Here is a 17,585-nt window from a genome sequence, read left to right as displayed (position 1 = left end):
GCAAGGGAAGATACCGGGAGTGGAGGGTGGGTTGGTGGGGGGATGTGAACCTAACGAGGGAGTCACGGAGGGAATGGTCTCCGCAGAATGCCGATAGGAATGGGGAGGGAAATATGTCTGATGGTGGGGTCTGATTGTAGCTGAAATTGCGGTCCCCACCACCAGAGAAGGGATCCTCCAACCACAGTTTCAATATAGACTTCACCAGTTTTCTCATTGCTCCTCCCCCCACCTCATCCCAGGTCCAACCTTCCAATTTGGCACCACCCTCTTGAACTGTCCTACTTGTCCACCTTCCTTCCTACCGACCCGGTCCACCATCCCCTCCTATCACAGTCACTCCTCACCTGCATCTATCTATCGCCTTGCCAGCTACCTCACCCCCACCTCCACCCTCCTATTTCTCTCACAGACCCCATCCCCCATGCATTCCTGACAACTGGCTTATGCCTGAAACGTTGATTCTCTTGCTCCTCGGATGCCACCTGACATGCTGTGCTTTTCCAGCGTCACACTTTTCAAGTCTGATCTCCAGCATCTACAGTCTTCAGTTTCTCCTTATTTTTTGTTAATTCCCTCACCATACGCAACAGACCCTTCTAGCAGCTTTGTTCAGCTATTATTTTTAGGTATAGGCCAACTCATGCAGTAATGTCACAACCAATATAACCTGAGTGATGACTGGAGTTCTCCTTGCCATTCTAAGTGCTTCTTCCTACATTTATCCAACATGGAGATGCACTGATTCATCACTGGGGTTCTGGAGAGGGGTGGTCACTAAGGTCAGCAGATGGTTCCTTTTCCAATGTCTCAAGTAAGGATAGCAAAGATGATTCTCGATAGGAGTGAAAGAGGCAGGGTAGTTGTCACGGGGGACTTCAACTATCCAAATATTGACTGGGATCACTACAGTACAAGTACTATAGATGGGTCAGTTTTTGTCCAGTGTGTGCAGGAGGGCTTCCTGACACAGTATGTAGACAGGCTTACAGGGTGAAGCCACTTTAGATTTAGTACTGGGTAACGAGTCTGACCAGGTGTTAGATTTGGAAGTAGGTGAGCACTTTGGAGACAGCGATCACAATTCTCTCAGGTTTACTTTAGTGATGGAAAGGGATAGGTGTACTCCACCGAGCAAGAGTTACAGCTGGGGGAAGGGAAATTATAATGCAATTAGGAAAGATTTAGGAAGCGTAGAATGGGGAAGGAAACTGCAGGGTTGAGCACATTCAAGGAAAAGCTCCTGTGTGTCCTAGATAAGTATGTACCTGTGAGGCAGGGAGGAAGATATAGAACGCGTGAGCCCTGGTTTACTAAGGAAGTGGAATCCCTGGTCAAGAAGAAGAAGGCGGTTTATGTTAGGACAAAATGTGAAAACTCAGGGTGCTTGAAGGTTACAAGGAACTCAGGAAAGACCTAAAAAAAAGAGCTCAGAAGAGCCAGGAGGAGACATGAGAAGTTGTTGGCAGATAGGATCAGGGTTAACCCTAAGGCTCTCCATGGGTATGTCAGGAATAAAAGAATGATGAGAGTTAAATTCGGGCCAATCAAGGATAATAGTGGGAGGATGTGTGTGGAGTCAGAGGAGATAGGGAAAACACTAAATGAATATTTTTCGACAATGTTCACGATAGAAAATGAAAATGTTGGCGAGGAAGATACAGAGATACTTGCATCTAGACTAGAAGAAATTGAGGTTCACAAGGAAGAGGTATTAGAAATACTGCAGAGTGTGAAAATAGACAACTCCCCTGGGCCGGATGGGATCTATCCTAGGATCCTCTGGGAAGCAAGGGAAGAGATTGCCAAACCTTTGGCATTGATCTTAAAATCATCATTGTCTACAGGAAAAGTGCCTGAGGACTGGCGGATAGCAAATGTGGTTCCCTTGTTCAGAAAGGGTAGTAGAGATAACCCTGGTAATTACAGACCAGTGAGTCTCACTTCAGTTGTTGGTAAAGTGTTGGAAAAGGTTATAAGAGATAGGATTTATAACCATCTAGAAAAGAATAATCTGAGGGGATCTAAGATGGCGGTGATCTGAGCTTCGCATCGATGCAGGAGCAGGATGGTCCTTTAACCCACCCAACCCAGGTCATCAGGATTTCTTGGGGCATTGGTAAGATTGTGGAGCCCTTTAAAAATTGACTTACCTGTATTTTCAGCTATCCAGAAATGCCTAAAAAGGGAGGAGGAGCATCTGAGGCTGGGCGTGAGCCTCGGAGCCCATTACTCTCCAGGACCCGGTGAACCAGCTCTCGAAATCTCGCGAGATGTTGGGGAAACAGATTGAAGAGAAGCTGGCTCTAGTCTCTCTCATGCTGCAGAAGCATGAGCAGCAGCTGGGAGACCTGGAGAAGAGGACGGATGAGGTGGAGCACAGGGTCACAGTGGTGGAAGCTGATGCCAGTTCATTCTTCATTAAAGACGCAGGTTTGTAATTTGCGTGACCAAGTGGATGATCTTGAAAACAGGGGCAGGAGAAAAAACATTCGGATCATCAGTCTGCCTGAAGGTAAGGAAGGTGAGCGGCCTGCGAAATTTGTTGAAGATTGGCTTTTGAAATTCCTTGACTTGAAGACTGGCATGAGAGGATTGAAGATAGCGAGGGCTCATCGGATCGCAGCGCGGAAGTCGGGTCTGGGTCAACGCCTTCGTCCTTTCCTGGTGCGGTTCCATCATTACCGGGATAAGGAGAGAGTCATGAAGGCTTCCAGACTCCAGGGGAAGGATCCAAAGGCCCTAATTTACGAGGGGTCTAAGATCATGTTTTTTCAGGATTTTTCAGCGGTGGTGGTCCAGAAACGGGAGGTTTGTAATTCTTAAAGCCTTGATAAATGGGGAAGAATATGGCATTTTTAAATGTTTATTGTCTCCCAACTCATCCTCTTAAATTCTTGGTAGATGTTTTTTCTAAACTGATAAGTCTCAAGTCTCGGCACATCATTATCAGGGGAGATTTTAACTGTCTCATGGACCCCACAGTAGACAGGTTGCCTAAAGGTCCCTCGATACCCTCTGTACAAACTAGACAGTTATTGGGTTTGTGTGGGGAATTAGGGTTGGTGGACGTCTGGAGTTGTCTCCACCTTACAGGTAGGTTTTTCTCCAATCCGCATAGATGTCACATGAGGATTGATTGTTTTCTGACCCCTGCGGTAACCATGGATCTGGTGACATCCTGTACGATTAGTAATATTGCCATCTCTGATCATGCTCCAGTGTACCTCATGGTTAAAATTAAGGATGTTACAGTGGATTCAAGGTACTGGCGAATGGACCCCTTTATTCTCATGGACAGCAAGTTTGTGGAGTATTTCTCTAGGGAATTTTGGGCATTCTTCGACATCAACATAGGCTTGGTTGATAGCTCATCCATTCTCTGGGAAACTGCCAAAGCTTATGCCAGAGGGTTAGTTATTTTATATTCCACAAGTAGGAAGCAGCAGAGGGGTGAGCAGCAACATCTCCTTGAAGCACGGTTGAAGGCAGCCGAGAAGGCCGATTATGAAAGACCTTCGTTGGTCAAACTAGAGGATTATGGCACTGCGATCTACACTAAATTCCGTGCTCATGCAGACGGCAAAGGAGGAGCTGGCTTTTGCAAAGCAAAAGTTATACGAGCATGGTAAAAAGCCAGGCAAATACTTAGCATACCTTGCCAGACAGAGAAGTGCCCAACAAACTATTACTGCGATTAGGGAAGGGTCTGGGAACTTAACATGTGATTCTAAAAAGAGTAATGTGGCGTTCCAGAGATTCTACTCTAAGTTATATCAGTCTGAGAAGTGTGAAGAGGGGCAGGCCAAAATGGAATCCTTTTTTAGAGATCTGAAGCTCCCGGGTGTGACTCCCGAACAACAGTCCTTTCTCAATGCCTCATTATCAGAGCAAGAAGTGCAGGAAGCTGTGAGGCAGCTTCACAATGGAAAGGCACCCGGTCCTGATGGACTTCCCAGTGAATTCTATAAGGAATTTATAAGTATACTGTCAGGCCCGATGCTGAATATGTTTAATGATTCATACATTCATGTTTGTCTCCCACCATCTCTGAGAGAGGCCAATACTTCACTTATCTTTAAAAAATGGAAGGATCCGGAAGACTGTGCTTCATACAGGCCCTGTGTTACCCTCTATTATTAAAGAGGATCAGACGGGCTTCATAAAGGGTCGCAGATTCTCCAATAATGTTAGGAGGCTGCTTAACGTAATTCAAGCACGCCAACAGCAGTCAATACAGGGATTGGTGATTTCTTGAGATGCAGAGAAGGCATTTGACCGAGTTGAGTGGCTGTATCTTTTCTATACTCTAGACCGGTTTGGTCTGGGCGAAGTTTTCATAAGATGGGTAAATGTTCTCTAAAGTGTACTTCGCGCTGTGGTCATTACCAACAGGATGCGATCAAGCAATTTTAATATTTCTAAGGGCAGCCGGCAGGGCTGTCCCCTTTCACCATTACTTTTTACGTTGGTGATTGAACCATTGGCAGAGGCCATTCGTTGGGATCTCAATATATCAGCTCCAGAAGCGAGGTCAAAATTACATGAAATCTTGCTGTATGCAGATGATGTTCTAATTTTCTTGACAAATCCAGCAGTCTCAGTGCCTTGCCTGATACAATGCATTCACACGTTTGGCGCTTTTTCAGGGTATTAGATTAATTTTGCTAAATCAGAGGCTATGCCTATGGGTGGTCTTACGAAAGAGTTGGCCCTTGAGAGTGACTATAGATTCCCATTTAGGTGGTCACAGGGGGGGTTGTGTGTATTTGGGCATATTCATTACTCCAGTTCTGGATTGGCTGTTCAAAGCCAATTTTACTCAATTATTTGAAAAAATTAAACAAGATCTCCAAAGATGGGAGGCACTTCCAGTCTCATGGTTGAGTCTGATAGCGCTTATTAAGATGAATATTCTCCCTTGTTTGCTATACCCTATAGGGATGCTCTCCCTGATTTTCAATAAACAAACACTCAGGAGACTGAACAGTTGGTTCAGCTCCTTTATCTGGCACTGTAAATGGTCCCTCATTAAATTAGCCAAATTGCAGTTGCCTCACAGACTTGGGGGGAGTAGACCTTCCGGACATTAAAAATGACCAATTAAGCTCGCTTTTGACCTACGTAAGTGATTGGGTTTGTGGGGACCCTCTTTCAATATGGCTAGATATCGAAGTCTCCCAGGCAAGGTGCCCCCTTACCAGTTTGCTGTTTTTGGACAAGGTGAGGACAGTTAGGGAATATTGCCATAACCCAATAGTCATCAATACTGTTAAAGCATGGAGGACAATTCGGCAAAACATCTTTGTTTACACCTTTAGTGGGTATGCCGAGTTTTCAACCAGGTATGATAGATTCAGGATTTAAACGTTTGGGCAGCTAGGGGTATGTCTTTTATGGGTGATTTATTTGAGGGAGATGTAATGATGTCCTTCAATCAGTTGGTACGGAAGTACGAGTTACCTAATAGAGACCTCTTTCGTTTTTTTCAAGTTAGGGATTTTATTCAAAAAAAAGACCATACTTTTGACTGATCCCTACAAATCTGACATAGAATGAGGGGTACTAAGGGCTAAGTGTACACTCTCTGTCAGTACTCTATATTACCAATTGGGGGGTGCCACCTCAGATGAGTCAGGTCAACTCTGCAAGATGTGGGAAAGAGAGCTGGGTGTTGAAGTTTCTTCAGAGGCATGGGAGGATATTTGGGAGAATGCAAGGAAGATATCAATTTGCAACAGGACCCATGCTTTACAGCTGAAGATTCTCCACAGGGTCCACTTAGCCCCAGACCGTTTGTCAAAATTTAAACCAGGGGTATCTTCAGCATGTCCCAAGTGCAAGGTCTGTATGGGTACTCTTACCCATTGCCTTTGGTCTTGTGATAGGCTTCAAACATATTGGAGCACTGTGGTGGGCGCAATGGAGAGGACTTTAGGTGTAGGGGTGGAGAAGGACCCTATTTTGCTCCTTTTGGGCCTGCCCATTATATTTGAGTTCCTGCAGACTCACATAAGGAAAAACTTTCCAATATTCTTACATTCTGTGCAAGGAAGAATATCTTGCTAGGTTGGACATCAGAAAACACCCCAGGACTGTCAGGTTGGCGGAAGATTGTTATGGAGCATATGGTACACCACAAAACTGAGAATTTTTACAAGACATGGCAACCCTTTTTGACACAGACACGATTGTGTTTCATGAGTCCAATATCCGTGGAGGAGGAACTGTGAATGTATGAGTGTTTTGTTTGGCTGGACTGAGCTATTACTATTTATTTGTTGTTAGGTATTTATTTAGTTAGTTAAATAGCTAGTTTAGATATTTTTAAAATTTTATACTTCTCTATATATATTTATACATTCGTATAGGAGGGTGAGCTGGGGAATTTTTTTATTGTTTGGGTTTAGTTTTGTATTATTTTTGTACTGTTTTGAATTGCATTGTTTTGTATTTGTTGTAATATTTAAAAATCTGTTTTTTCTTAATAAAAATATATTATATAAAAAAAATAATCTGACCAGGGACAGTCAGCACAGTTTTGTAAAAGGTAGGTCGTGCCTAACAAATCTTATTGACTTTTTTTGACAAAGTGACCAAACAGATAGGTGAGAGTAAACCGGCTGACGTGGTGTATATGGATTTCAGCAAGGCGTTTGATAAGGTTCCCCACATTAGGCTATTACAAAATGCGCAGGAATGGGATTGTGGGAGACAGAGCAGTTTGGATCAGTAATTGGCTTGCTGAAAGAAAACAGAGGGTTGTAGTTGATGGAACATGTTCATCTTGGTGTCCAGTTACTAGCGGCGTACCGCAAGGGTCGGTGTTGGGTCCACTGCTGTTCGTGATTTTTATAAATGACCTGGACGAGGGCTTAGAAGGGTGGGTTAGTAAATTTGCGGACGACACGAAGGTCGGTGGAGTTGTGGATAGTGACGAAGGATGTAGTAGGTTGCAGACAGACATAGATAGGTTGCAGAGTTAGGCTGAGAAGTGGCAAATGGAGTTTAATGTGGACATGTGTGAGGTGATACACTTTGGATGGAGTAATCGGAATGCAAAGTACTGGGCTAACGGTAAGATTCTTGGGAGTGCAGATGAGCAGAGAGATCTCGATGTCCATGTACACAGATCCCTGAAAGTTGCCACCCAGATTGACAGGGTTGTTAAGAAAGCATACAGTGTTTTGGCCTTTATTAATAGAGAGATTGAGTTCCGGAACTAGGAGGTTATGCTGCAGCTGTACAAAGCTCTGGTATGGCCACACTTGGAGTGTTGTGTACAGTTCTGATCACTGCATTATAAGAAGGATGTGGAAACTTTGGAAAGGGTGCAGAGGAGATTTACTAGGATGTTGCCTGGTATGGAAGGAATGTCTTACAAGGAAAGGCTGAGGGCCTTGAGGCTGTTCTCATTAGACAGAAGAAGGTTGAGAGGTGACTTAATAGAGACATACAAGATAATCAGAGGGTTAGATAAGGTGGAAAGGGAGAGCCTTTTTCCAAGTATGGGAATGGCAAACACTAGGGGACACAACTTTAAAGTGAGGGGAGATAGGTATAAGACAGATGTCACAGGTAGTTTCTTTTCTCAGAGAGTAGTAAGGGCGTGGAATGCTTTGCCTGCAATGGTAATAGATTCGCCAAGTTTAAGTCAATTTAAGTTGTCATTGGACAGGCATATGGATGTACATGGAATAGTATAGGTGGGATGGGCTTCAGATTAGTATGACAGGGCAGCGCAACATTGAGGGCCGAAGGGCCTGTACTGCACTGCTATGTTCTATATGTTCTATATGTAAATGTCTTAAGACTTTGTAATGGAGACTCAGTGTTGATGAGGCCTAAGGCAACTCCCTCCGAACTAGATCCCAGTCAGATCCCAGTCTGTCCAATAGGACAAAACAGAGATAGTGATGGTGATTAGAGTACGACTTTGTCAACCTGTTAGTTGTTTGGACAGATCTAATTTTTGCACAAGTGCCACATGCTAGTAAGTGGGACTTGGAAGAGTCTAGTTTGTACTTGTTGTTTTCCAGTGCCTGGAGTATTTCTTTTGTAGTGGTTTGATAAAACTGAGCAGCTCATTGAGTCATTTCAAAGGGTGAATCTAAGAGTTAACCACATTGCTGTGTGTCTGGAGTTACATATAAGTTAGACAAGGTATAAAAGCAATTTCCCTACCCTATAGAGCATCAGTGAAGCAGATGGGTTTTTGCAACAAGAGATGATGGTTGATTGTCAGTTGTAAATCAACAAGAGGTCAACATGGTCTACAAACTCAAGCCATAGTCGCCCTGTTGTCCTATATGCAGCTTTATAGAGTGCATATCACCCATTTACTATTCTGCAACCATGATCAGAACATAGGTTTGATTGTATAAAATATTTTCCAGGTGAGGACTGGATGGCAGGCAGTGGGGAAACTAGTGTGTCAGATGAGCCAGCAGCTCTCTATGCTTAAACTTTCTTGTGAATGAGTGGCATCATTCAATTTCTAGCCAATTTAATCTTTAAATGGCTTCAGGGCAGGTAGTATTGGTCAGGATTAATTCCCCACCAATTCTTTGGGTGAGGGGAGAGAGATTCCACAATCGGATAAGTCTTGACACATACTTGGGGAGGTGATGGTCTAGTGGCATTGTTGCGAAACTATTAATCCAGACATGCAAGTAGTGTTCTGGAGACCTTGTTCAAATCCCACCAAAGCAGATGATTGAATTTGAATTCAATCTGGAATTAAGAGTCTAATGATGACTATGAAACTGGTGCCAATTTTCAATTGTTCATTATTATCCTTTAGGGAAGCAAAATGTTTTTCTTACCTGGTTTCTTACATGTGACTCCAGATCCACAGCAATGTGGCTGACTCCTAACTGACCTCTGAGTGATGGACAATAAATGCTGCCCTATGCAGTGACAACCACATCCTATGAACTAATTGAAAATAAAATTGTATTGTCTGTACAGTCCTGAGTGCATCCAGAAAATCTACAGTGAACATATTTCTGTAAAACAGCAGACATTAAATAAAAATCAAGGATGAGCAAAGACTGACAACACTGAAGGAAAATTAGATATCAAGTCACCTTATCAATTAGTTTTAAATTTACACCTGATGTGAGGATCATGTCAGCAATCACGTGCCTGCCATTCTCTGCTGCGATGTGAAGTGCTGTTTGCTGTCTCTGTGGGAAAATCATTTGCAATTTATTAAAACAAATCATTACAAACCATCCCTTCACAAAAACGTAAATGTTGTGGAAATCATAGCAGCATTACCCGTCCCATGCAGAGTATTCCTCACAGGGAATATAACCAGCACTCTTCTTTACACTAAGCAGAATCTTTGAATAGGAATTCGGCAAAGAATTAAAAATGAGGATGCTGCATAGGATTAATGTCAGGATGGAAGTCAGTCTAGAAGCCCAGGTCTAATCCTCCTGAGGAAGGAGTTTGAATCCCAGCACAGCAATTAGAGAATTAATTAAATCAGAAAAAAAGACTGTTCATCTCATTAACACTAACCACCAAACTACCAGATTGTTGCAAAACCCCAACTCATTCACAAGTGATCTCCAGAGAATGAAATTGGCTGTTTTGCCTAGTCTGCCCTACATGTGGCTCCAGATGGACAGTAATGCGGTTGACTCCAAAATGGCTTAGTAAGAAAAGTCACCAGAAACAATAAAAACACAACAAAAACATATCTTCTGTTCAAGAAGGGAAAATGGGATAATCCAAGAAATTATAGTTCATGTGTAATACAGGAAATTATCTATTAGTGAGTCTTGCATCAGTGGTTGGGAAGCTATTGTAGAGAATTCTTAGGGATTGGATTTATGCCCATTTGGAAAAGCATGGCTTAATTAGGGACAGTTAACATGGTTTTGTGTGGAGCATTTCCTCATTTCCCCTCCCCCAACCTTACCCTAGTTCCATCCTTGCAGCTCAGGACCGTCCTCACGACCTGTCTCATTTGTCCATCTTCCTTCTCACCTATGTGCTACATCGTCCCCTCCAACCTATTACCTTTATCCCCACCTCCATCCTCCTATTGTACTCTCAGCTACTTCCACCAGCCCCAACCTCCTCCCCTTTATCTCTTCACCCCCAAGGCTCCCAGCCTCATTCTTGATGAAGAGCTTTTGCCCGAAAAGTCGATTTTCTGCTCGTTGGATGCTGCCAGACCTGTTGTGCTTTTCCAGCACCACTCTCTTGACTCTAATCTCCAACATCTGCAGTATTCCCTTTTGCCTTTGTGTGGGGCATGTCATATCTTACCAATTTGATTGATCACTCTCGTCACCTCCTCAAGAAAAACCACAAGCGCAGAGCAGTGAACGCAGTTTATATTTATTTTAGTAAGGCTTTTGACGAAGTCCCTCATTGTAGGTTCACTGAGAAGATCCAGATGCATGGGATCCATGGCTGCTTGGATTCAGAATTGGCTTATCCATAGAAGTCAGATGTTGGGGTGGAAGGGTGTTTTTCTGGCTGGAGACCTATGACTAATGGTGTTCCACAGGAACCTTTGTTGTTTGTTACTTAGATAAATGATTTGGAAGAAAATGTAGATGGGTGGTTTAGTAAGTTTTCAGATAACACAAAGATCGGTGGAGTTGTGATAGTGTAGAAGGTTGTCAAAGGATACAGCAGTGTATAAATATGTTGTAGATATAGGTGGAGAAATGGCAGATGGAGTGCCTGCCAAGATTCGAATCCAGCAACGGTGAGGGAGCATCGATATAGTTTTCAAGTCGGATTGTACATGGCTTGGAGGGAAAATTGTGGTGGTGATCCCAGGCTGCCCTTGTCCTTATACATGGTAAAGGTTATAGGCTTGGAAGATGCTGTTGAAGGTGCAATGCTGAGCTGCTTGAATGCATCTTGTGAAAGCTGCCACTACTGAGAGGAGAGAGTGAAAATTTAGAATGATGAATGCGGCATTTGTTAGCTGGCTTGCTTTATGTTGAATGGCATTGCGATTCTTAAGTGTTCTTGAAGTGGCACCTATTTATTTAATGGAGAGAGTTCCATTGCACATTTTTTTCTTGTGCCTTATAATTGTGGAAAGACTATCTGGAATCAGAAGATGATTTGCTTGCTGAAGATTTCCCATTGCCTAATGTGCTCCTGTCACCATGTATTTGTGTAGCTGGTCCAGTTTAGTTTCTGATCAATGGTGACACCATGAGGTTGTTTGGGAATCTGCAATCATGATAAATGTTGAGGAGAAGTGGTTATATTTTATCTTGTTCATGATGATAATTGCCTGGCACTTGTGTGGCATAAATATTAGGAGAAAAGTGAGGACTGCAGATGCTGGAGATCAGAGTCAAGTGTGTGGTGCTAGAAAAATACAACAGGTCAGCCAGCATCCAAGGAGCAGGAGAATCAATGTTTTGGGCATAAGCCCTTCATCAGGAATCTTGGTTGCTGTCCGAAGCATATGCTAGTAATAGACTGCTTCAGTGCCTGAGGAGTAGTGAATGGTATTAAACACTGCAATGTCAAGCGTTCATTTTCTGACCTATGTGGGCAGGAGCATAATTGAAACAATTGAAGATACTGGATTAATGACACTACCCTGATGAATTTCTTCAACAACATCGTAGGCATTGGCTTCTCGGAAGCCTACTACCTTTGTTTCAACATATGCACTTCAACCTTTGGAGCTAATGAAGGTTTGGAGCCTAAAAGAGAGATTGCAACTTGGCTGTCAGTCAGAGAGAGTGGGAACTTACCTATAAAGTTGCGATTTGCAGAACAGTACACAGGGACAGACAGAATTTGAGGAGTTCCTCCTTCAATCACAGGTTCACTCTTTCCTTGCTGATCCTCTAGGGACAGAAACCGTAATTGGCAAGGAGGTAAGTGTTGGAGGAGGACAGCTTCGGAGGGGAAAGCCTGTGGCTGGATATTGAGGAGTATTTATTCTGGCTGGTCCTGCTGCCATCATGTAGGAAGCTTCTCCGCTGTACTGTTGCAAACTGGTTTTCAACCGACAGCTGGACATCAAAAGCATTAAGCAACAAACAGGAAGAATGGGGAGTCTCGGGCAAATCTTTGAAGTATCGAGCCCAAACGCAATCCGGGAGAGCCATTGCCCAGCTTCACGTCTATCTGAACTGGGCTGTCACTGGCCCTCTTTAATTTGATTTGGTTTGTTACTGTCACATTATTATACTAGGTACAGTGAAAAGTTTTGTTTTGTGTAATGTACAGGCAGATCATACCATACAAGGTCCATTAGGGTAATAGAACAGAGTGAAAAATGCAATGTTATGGCTGCAGAGAAGATACACAAAGAATGAGCATTAAATTTAAAATTTGAGAGGCGCATTCAGAGATCTAATAACAGTGGGAAAGAAGCTGTTCTTGAATCAGTTGAAACACGTTTAAGCTTGTATTTTATGCCTGATGAAAAAGATTAATAACTGGGTCTTTGATGATGTTGGCTGCCTTCCTGAGGCAGCGAGAAAAGTAGATGGAGTCAGTGGATGAAAGGTTGGCTTGAGTTGCTGCTGATCCCGTCCTGTGACTGGTGCATCCAGAGGGATAATTCTGATGTGATAGTCATTACACTTCCATACAAACTACATCTCTGAATACTCAAAATAAAAGAGGATAATTGAGTTGGTGATGCCAGGAGCTAGTGTCTGATTAAGGAGGCTGGAATGGCTTGAACAGTTGATGTTCCCTCATTTTCTGCCAAGCTCCTCAGGTTGTCACTTAGTTTTATAAACTTGGCAATTTCCCCATCCTGAAATGCCAGTCTCATGTCTCAGCAACTTCGCTGGCAGGATTCGCAATTAGAAGCTCCAGCAGCCCCTCTCAGCATCACTGAAGGTACTGTTCCATTAGACCAACAGTGAACTGAAGAAGACATGACCAACCCATCTTTCATATGGTCCCTCAATGTCAGTGATAGCTCTAAAGGCCAAGTGGTGGAATCATATGAACAAAATCAAGAGTAGGCCACTTGACCCTTTGAGTCATTCGGTACGAAAATGACTTCTGAGTTTAACCTCAACTCTACATTCCTAGCGAACTTTCAACCACATTTGTCATCAGGAATCTACCACTGCCTCATACGTATTTTAAGATCCTGCACCTGTTGCTTTTATGGGGAATTCCAAAATTCTCAACACTCAGAAAATCTTTCTCATCATCTCTTTCTAAAATGGACATTGCTTTATTTTTAAACTATGACCCTAGTTCTAGATTCTCCCACAACAGGAAGCATCCTTTCCATATTCACCAGGTCATGTTCTATCAGGATTGTCCATGTTTCAATTAAGTTATCTCCAAATCTTTTAAATTAAAGAAATTACAGGCCTTGAACTCAGTTATATTGTTAATGCCTTTTTGCTCATGTATCATTTGAAAAGTGGCAATCTCCATTTGGGCTGAAAAGATGTTGGTAAACTTGAAAGGGTTCAGAACAGGATGTTGCCGGGACTGGAGCGTTTGAACTTTAGGGAGAAGTTAAATAGGTCTGTAGCGTTGGAGGCTGAGGGATGACTTGGTAGGTTTATGAAATCATGAGGGATATGGATAGGGTGAATCATCAAGGTCTTTTTCCCAGGGTAGGGGAGTCCAAAACTAAAGGGCATAGATATAAGGTGAGAGGGGAAAGATTTAAAAGAGACCTGTAGGGCAACCTTTTCATGAAGAAGGTAGTGTGTGTCTGGAACAAGCTTTCAGGGGAGGTGGTAGAGGCTGGTAAAATGACTATGAATAGGAAGTGTTTAGAGGGATGTGGGCTAAATGCTGGCAAATGGAACTGGTTCAATTTAGTTTATCTAGTCAGCATGGACGAGTTGGGCCAAAGGGTCTGTTTCTATACTGTAAAGCTCTGTGACTCCAAAGACTAGGAGATTCCACAACATTTTACAGCATTAGGTCAAAAGCAGGAAAATAAATCTCTTGTTCATTACCACTTCTCTTCCTCAGCTGATGAATCAGTACATTGCCATATTCTGCAATGTTTAGAAGAACCACTGATGGTTGAAAAGGCACAGGTGTACACTGGGTGGTGGAACATATTAACCTTCACTAATAGTCATAGAGCATAGAATCCCTACAGTGTGGAAGCAGGCCATTTCGCCCATTGAGTGTACACTGATCATCGATCATAGAACACTACAGCAGAGCAGAGAACCTTTCTGCCTTCAAAGTTGTGCATGCCTTTTATCCTACTCTAAGATTAGACTAACCTACATAATCTTCATTATACTGACTTCCATTTGACTATCCAACAGTCGCTTAAATGTCCCTGAAGTATCTGACTCGACTACCACTGCCGAGTGCCTCTGATATTTCCTCTAAATCTTCCACCAATTACCTTAAAACTATGCCCGTCAAGATTGATGTTTCCGCCCTGGGAAAACGTCTGTCTATCCACTCTATCTATGCCTCTCAACATCCTGTACATCACAATCAAATCACCTCTCATCCTTCTTCACTCTACTGAGAACAGCCCTAATTCCCTCAACCTTTCTTCATAAGACATGTCATTGGCAACCTTACAAACCCATCCTTCCACTTCTTCATCCAAGTCACTAATAAAGATCACAAACAGCAGAGGTCCCAGCACTGATTCCTGCGGAATACCACTGGTCACCGAGCTCTAGGCTCAGAGCAGCATCCCACCCAGACTCACCACCTTATCCTATCACTGCATTTTCCATGGCTAATCCACCAAGCGTGCACATCTTTGGTCAGCGGGTGGAAACTGGAGCACCCAAAGGAAACCTACAGAGACATTGGGAGAATGTGCAAACTCCACACAGACAGTTGCCCAAGGCTGGAACTGAATCTGATCCCTGGTGCTGTGAGGATCAATAGTAGACCATTGAGAGCACCACTGACCTGTCTTGGTCTGTGATAGGTAATAAGAGAATAACCAAGAGGGAAAAATCCTACATGACCTCATCCTCTCAAATGTACTTTGATAGTATTGGTCGAACAAGCATTATTCAGCCTCAGACAAAATGCTTGTTTTCAGATTAAGATAATGCTCATCCTATCGCCATGTAAATGTGATACAGTCACAACACAACTTTGCACCATCACTGGTTCAACACCAGTGTAGGGGAGTATGCCAGGAGATTAATAAATAGAAGAAACAATTTGTGATAGTGCTAAAAGACCCCATGATAATGAATTAGATCAAACATTTGCCACATTTTATTGCAAATGGCAATGGGTAATCAAACAAATAGGGAGAAGGAGGCTACAAAGATATTTCCATCACAATGGTGGTGTACTCCAGCACATCAGAGAATAAAGGTAAGGCATACACAAGCATCTTCAGACAGAAACTTTGAGTTCTTTGTTTATATTATCTGCCTCCTATAATGTCCAGCATCACAGATACCAGTCTGCAGACTGAAAGATTCACATAATATGATATCTTCTTTCTAAGTATGTCAATGGTTTGATCAGCACTTGCTACACATCCAGTTGTGCTTAAGATTTGCATTGAGGAGTCCTAGTAAAAGTTAGTCAATAGAAATTAGGGTAAAAATCTCCACTGGGGGGAGTCATAGAGATGTACAGCACGGAAACAGACCCTTGGGTCCAACTCCTAACCTAATCTAGTTCCACTTGCCAGACCTTGGCCTATATCCCTCTAAATCATTCTTATTCATATACCCATCCAGATACCTTTTAAATATTGCAATTATACCAGCCTTCATCACTTCCTCTGGCAGCTAATTCTAAACAAACACCACCCTCTGCGTGAAAATGTTGCCCTTTAGGTCCCTTTTAAATCTTTCCCCTCTCACCCTAAACCTATGCCCTCTAGCTCTGGATTCCCCCACCCCAGGAAGAAAAAAACCTAGTCTACTTACCCTCTCCATGCCCCTCATTATTTTATAAACCTCTATAAGGTCACCTCTCAGTCTACAACGCTCCAAGAAAAACAGCCCCAGCCTATTCGGCCTCTCCCTGTAGCTCAACCTTGGCAACATCCTTGTAAATCTTTTGTGAATCCTTTCAAATTTCACAACATCCCTCCGATAGGAGGGAGACCAGAATTGCACATAATATTCCAAAGGTGACCTATCAATGTCCTGTACAGCAGCAACATGACTTCCCAACTCCTGTGCTCAATGCTCTGATCAAAAAAAGAAAGCAAAGTAAATGCCTTCTTCACTATCCTATGTACCTGACACTCCACTTTCAAGGAGCTATGAACGAGTACTCCAATGTCTCTTTGTTCAGCAACACACCCCAGGACTTTAACATTAAGTGTATAATTCTGCTAAGATTTGCTTTTCCAAAATGCGAGACCTCAGATTTATCTAAATTAAACTCCATCTACCACTCCTCAGCATATTGGCCCATCTGATCAAGAACCCATTGTACCCTGAGGTAACTTTCTTTGCTGTCACCTCCAATTTTGGTGTCGTCTGCAAACCTACTAACTCCACCTATGCTGACATGTGAATAATTCATATAAATAACGAAAAGCAGTGAACCCAGCGCCAATCCTTGTGGCACATCAGGTCACAGGCCTCCAGTTTGAAAAGCAACCCTCCACCACCACCCTTTTTCCTCTACTTTTGAGCCAGTTCTGTATCCGAATGGCTAGTTCTCCCTGTATTCCATCTAACCTTGCTAACAAGTCTATCATGAGGAACCTTGTCAAATGCTTTACTGAAGTCCATATGGATTACATCCACTACTCTGCCCTCATCAAATCTTTATTACTTATTCAGAAAACCCAATCATTCACTCTACCTCTCTGAAGAGCCTCACCCAGATCCAATCCATATTCTTGTAACCTCTCATTCACCATAGCTTGTATATCCCTGGACACTACAGGGCATTTTAGAACATAGAACAATACAGCAAAGAACAGGCCCTTTGGCCCTCGATGTTGCGCCGACCTATGAACTATTCTCAGCTTGTCCCCCTACACTATCCCAAAATCATCCATGTCCTTATCTAAGGATTGTTTAAAACTGACTACATTAGCAGGTAATGCATTCTACGCCCTTACCACTCTGCGTAAAGAACCTGCCTTTGACATTTGTCTTAAAACTATCACCCCTCAATTTGTAGATATGCCCCCTCGTACACGCTGATGTCATCATCCCAAGAAAAAGACTTTCACTGTCTACCCTAATCCTCTGATCATTTTGTATGTCTCTATCAAATCCCCTCTTAGCTTCTTCTTGCCAATGAGAACAGATTCAAGTCTCTCAGCCTTTCCTCATAAGACCTTCTCTCCAGACCAGGCAACATCCTGGTAGATCTCCTCTGCATGTTTTCCAATGCTTCCACTTTCTTCCTGAAATATGGGGACCAGAACTGTACACAATATTCCAAGTGTGGCCGCACCAGCGTTTGGAATAGTTGCAGCATGATATTGCGGCTCCGGAATTCAATCCCTCTACGAATGAAACCTAACACACTGTATGCCTTCTTAACAGCACTATCCACCTGGGTGGCAACTTTCAGGGATCTATATACATGGACTCCAAGATCCTTCTGCACATCCACACTACCAAGAATATTTCCATTGACCCAGTACTCTGCCTTCCTGTTATTCTTCCCAAAGCGCATCA

The 17,585-nt window shown here is 43.0% G+C and overlaps 1 protein-coding gene across 2 annotated transcripts in view; it reads right to left on the bottom strand.

Annotated features, from left to right (window-relative positions):
* The window catches only part of ankdd1a (ankyrin repeat and death domain containing 1A), a 273,678-nt gene that overhangs the window by 88,896 nt on the left and 167,197 nt on the right, over positions 1 to 17,585 (bottom strand). For both annotated transcript variants that reach the window (XM_060853051.1, XM_060853052.1), the window contains exon 11: positions 9,090 to 9,188. In XM_060853051.1, coding sequence (XP_060709034.1) covers positions 9,090 to 9,188 — 99 coding nt within the window. The remainder of the gene's footprint in view (positions 1 to 9,089; positions 9,189 to 17,585) is intronic.

The sequence above is a fragment of the Hemiscyllium ocellatum genome, chromosome 39, assembly GCF_020745735.1.
Source record: "Hemiscyllium ocellatum isolate sHemOce1 chromosome 39, sHemOce1.pat.X.cur, whole genome shotgun sequence".
Lineage (NCBI taxonomy): Eukaryota > Metazoa > Chordata > Chondrichthyes > Orectolobiformes > Hemiscylliidae > Hemiscyllium > Hemiscyllium ocellatum.
Note: the sequence above shows the minus strand (reverse complement) of the source record. Positions and strands in the feature narration are given on the sequence as shown.